Below are 4,163 nucleotides of genomic sequence, written 5' to 3'. Positions count from 1 at the left end.
CTCTATATATATATATATATATATATATATATATATATATATATATATACACCACATTACAAATATTTTTTTTTACAAAAACTTTTTTTTAATATCTATTTTTTTAAAATATAAAAATATAGGAGGGACTATGGTTCTTATTGTCCATTGAAGATCCGGAGACTCCATTCAGATGTTTCTGTTGAGAAAACAAGTGTCCCATTAGGCTCCGTCAGACTCCAGTCGGAGCTTTTCAGAAACAGGAAGCCTGAATGAAGCAACACAATGGCCTATAGGACACTCAAGGCCTGTGCGATTATGTCACAGTGTTTTATGTTGTGATAACCGGGAATGCTTAGGAGGTTAATGTCGAAGCTTGACGTTTGTTCAGGGGGAACAGTTCTTGTTGTTTTAGTGTTTTGACCTCCCTTATCGCAAAATGCCACTTAATCTACCTTCCTTTCTCACAGCCCTTCTCTAAGAAGGCAGTAGACCATGTCCAGACTCACCTAGCAAAGAAACAAGTTCCTCCAAATCTCTTTCAGGTAAGTCCCCTAACATGAAATAAAATCTAACCTGTTTTTCCGGGTGCTGGTTGGCTTTTGTGCATGAAACACAAAGGAAGTAAAGTGTTTAGGTAGCAGGACTCCCAACAGATCCTGATGCATTTGTTTGCTTTCCTTTTTCTAGCCATATATAGTTGAAATCTGTGATAGTCTTCGAGGAAAGATCTTTCAGAAATTCATTGAAAGGTGACGTGGACAGCTACAAAAAAGCATACTTTTACACTTTTTTTTTGCTTGAGAATGATTTTAACATCTTTAAATCCTTTTGCTTCTCCCTATAGTGACAAGTTCACACGGTTTTGCCAGTGGAAGAATGTAGAGCTCAACATCCATGTGAGTTTTTCCTTATATTTGGTGCTTTTAATTCAGCTGTAAGTTGTTTATTTTCCTTTATAAACTGGTTTTCTTTAATGTTGCTCTCGGTTTTGCAAATAGTTGACGATGAATGACTTCAGCGTGCATCGGATCATCGGCAGAGGGGGGTTTGGTGAGGTATATGGTTGCAGGAAGGCAGACACAGGGAAAATGTAAGTGCTGTTGTAAGGATTAAACCAAAAACAAGCCAAATTTGTGTTCACAAAAAAGCATCTGCTCACTTACTGTGTGTGTCTCAGGTATGCCATGAAGTGTTTGGATAAAAAGCGGATCAAAATGAAGCAGGGAGAAACGCTGGCACTCAACGAGAGAATCATGCTGTCGTTGGTCAGCACCGGGGTGAGTGACATACACAAACTCAGACTGCACACTAACATCCCTGTCTCGCTTGTTTGACCCTCTCTATATCTTTCTCTCTCTGCAGGATTGCCCTTTCATAGTGTGTATGACATATGCCTTCCACACTCCTGATAAATTGTGTTTCATCCTGGACTTGATGAATGGTAAGGGCAACAACCATCATCTCTTCGGCCTGCTATAGGCTTGTTCACACAGTGTGAATACACATCACAAAAATAGTTAGTTTTTAGTTTAGTGCCTAGTGCTAAAGCTTCAAATACATTAATTTTTTGGCACCCAAAAGACCAAAAAAATCAGCAGTTTGTTTTTGACTCGTTCATGACATTGAAATACTATTGTAGTTTTTTTATGTTTTGAAGTAGATTTTTTTTGCTGAAAATTTGAATTTGGTGTGAATACCATGAACATCCTCAAATCTCAGAGATCCAAGCCAACACTACCCAGTTTGAGATTGTAAAAGCCTATTTAGGGTTCTAAATTTGGCCTTCCTCTATAACTTAATGTCAGCTTGAATATGGGGCGGAGCTTCCTCTTCAGACACACTCACACTTCCTGTATCTGTGCTGCAGCATGGGCCACTTCTCTGAACGTCCTTCTGGATTTGTGAAACAATCATATCACTTACGCAGGTCTTCAGAAACAGAGGAACATACTCTACAAAAGCGTTTAGACAATGATGAGTACATTAGTAATAACCCCTGTTACATTTTCTCAGAAATGTCCAATTTTCAAGTGGCTGTTCATGTGACGTCTCTCCATCAAACTACTCTTACTGGGTAGACTAGAAGATCCCTAACTGACCTATTATTTGAAACATAATTAGAGGGGATAAGTGTTTTGCAAACTGCAATTAAATATAAATGTCATTCCTCAAAAAAAGCTGTTGGGCAAGTTTCAGTAAATTCAAAATGTGAATTTAATCAAGAAGAAATCATCAGGTTTCTCAACAGATTCGCTGGTGATTTCAGGGATTTCTTCAGTAGCTGTTACTTTGTTTTATTTTATTATGGTTTCTTTTATTTTACTATATTTGAGATGTTTTTAAGAAATCTCCTTACAAACAACTTAAATAGTAATGAAATTAATTGGTTGCAAGGTTTAAAATAACTGATTCATGAAATTTATTGCAATTTATATTCTATTGACTGGTCATATACATTTATAAAACAGTGTAATAATTTGATTGTACTTGTGTCTTTCAGGTGGAGACCTTCACTATCACCTATCTCAGCACGGCGTCTTCAGTGAGAAGGATATGCGTTTTTATGCAGCTGAGATCATACTGGGCCTCGAACACATGCACAATCGATTTGTCGTCTACAGAGACCTCAAGGTAAGGTCATCACCGTCCCAGTCGTTCTTTTTTCACAGAGAAAGGATCGTTCATACTGTCCTCTGTCACTGGAGAGCCTGTTGATCTGTGCTTGTGATTCCCTGTTGCTGCTGAAAAGGGAAAATGAAATGTTCCGTTCGAGTTTGTGTATTTTGTAACATAAGCTTGTATCTGTTCTGCGTCGTCTGAGGTTATTTTTTATTAAGTTTGGCTGAGCTGTCTCTCTTGGCAGCACTATTTATTGTTTTTAAACGGAAAAGTACATCATATGACGGAGCGAGTCGAGGTTAACCTACAGTCCCACACGTAGAGTGTAGCCTGCCATTGCGATGGCTGCGAATATCATGTAATTTGTCAACCCTCAATGTGGAAGCAGCAGGAGTATAGTTATGCGATCATTGTGAAATATGCCATTTTAAGTGAGATGTTTGCTGAGGAGATATAGGATCTTCCCTGGCAAGCTTCTGAAACGGGAGATTGCACATGCGAGCGGGTGCATTCTGTGAGCGAACAATCCTGTTGTTTTTCCACAGTATCACAGCTGTTTGTGTTGAAGAAAAACTCAGTGCAAACGTTTGCTCTGAGCAGCGCTCCTGAGAACCATAATACACAACATGATTTTCAGTGTAGTGTGTCTCTTACAGGGATATTTCACCCAGAAATGAAATTTGTCAGTTTACTTGCCCTCATGTCGTTCTGAACTTGTATGCTGCAATTTTTTACATGGAACATTAAAGGAGAAGTCTTTTTATACATTGGTAGTTTAAAGCTCATAGGAAATCTCATTGGTCAAAATCTGTGTATATTAAACAAAGTATGTTCTCATTGGCTGTGTTCACGCAACGTTTAATGGTTGGAAGGGCAAATTGTTCTATATTTATTTTTAAATTTTATTTTGAAATCTCATTGGTCAAAATCCCAGTATATTAAACATCAAATATGTTCTCGTATACTGTGATCGCGTGACATTCAGTGGTTGGGTGGTTAATTTTTATTTATTTATTTATTTATTTTTCATTTTATATTTTATTATATTATTTATGTATATATAATTTATATTTGTAATATTACTTTTTCATTTTATTTGCTTTATTTTATTTGGTTTTGTTTATATTTCTTTTTTATTTTGAAATGTCATTGGTCAAATGAGAGTATATTAAACGTATATATTTTCTTGTCTTTTTTTTTTGTTGTTTTTATATTTTGTTTTGCTTATTTGTAGGGGGGGTTTTTTGTTGTTTTTTTTGGAAATCTCATTGGTCAAAATCCCAGGAAATATTTATGTATGTATGTATGTGTGTGTTTGTTTGTTTGTTTGTTTATTGGGCCAAAATATTGCCATATCAGTCGATATCAATAATTATCACAAATTTCAAATCTTTATTTCTTTCAAGTTTAAAGGCAGATTATTGCTCCTAAGTGAAAGTTGTAGAAACCAGACCATTAATTGTGGTTTTAAACTACTCTTTATGTTCCGAACATGACCATTCAGAAACACTTCATGTTTTTGAATTCTTAACACTTTTCCAGTCATTTTTCCTTAACAAAAT

The 4,163-nt window shown here is 36.1% G+C and overlaps 1 protein-coding gene across 2 annotated transcripts in view; it reads left to right on the top strand.

Annotated features, from left to right (window-relative positions):
• The window catches only part of LOC107758628 (beta-adrenergic receptor kinase 2-like), an 87,135-nt gene that overhangs the window by 57,195 nt on the left and 25,777 nt on the right, over nt 1-4,163 (top strand). For both annotated transcript variants that reach the window (XM_016576403.1, XM_016576402.1), the window contains 7 exons: nt 450-524; nt 670-731; nt 827-878; nt 981-1,072; nt 1,160-1,259; nt 1,345-1,423; nt 2,483-2,613. In XM_016576403.1, coding sequence (XP_016431889.1) covers nt 450-524; nt 670-731; nt 827-878; nt 981-1,072; nt 1,160-1,259; nt 1,345-1,423; nt 2,483-2,613 — 591 coding nt within the window. The remainder of the gene's footprint in view (nt 1-449; nt 525-669; nt 732-826; nt 879-980; nt 1,073-1,159; nt 1,260-1,344; nt 1,424-2,482; nt 2,614-4,163) is intronic.

Source organism: Sinocyclocheilus rhinocerous, unplaced genomic scaffold, assembly GCF_001515625.1.
Source record: "Sinocyclocheilus rhinocerous isolate Xijiao unplaced genomic scaffold, SAMN03320098_v1.1 scaffold623, whole genome shotgun sequence".
Classification (NCBI taxonomy): Eukaryota; Metazoa; Chordata; class Actinopteri; order Cypriniformes; family Cyprinidae; genus Sinocyclocheilus; species Sinocyclocheilus rhinocerous.
Note: the sequence above shows the minus strand (reverse complement) of the source record. Positions and strands in the feature narration are given on the sequence as shown.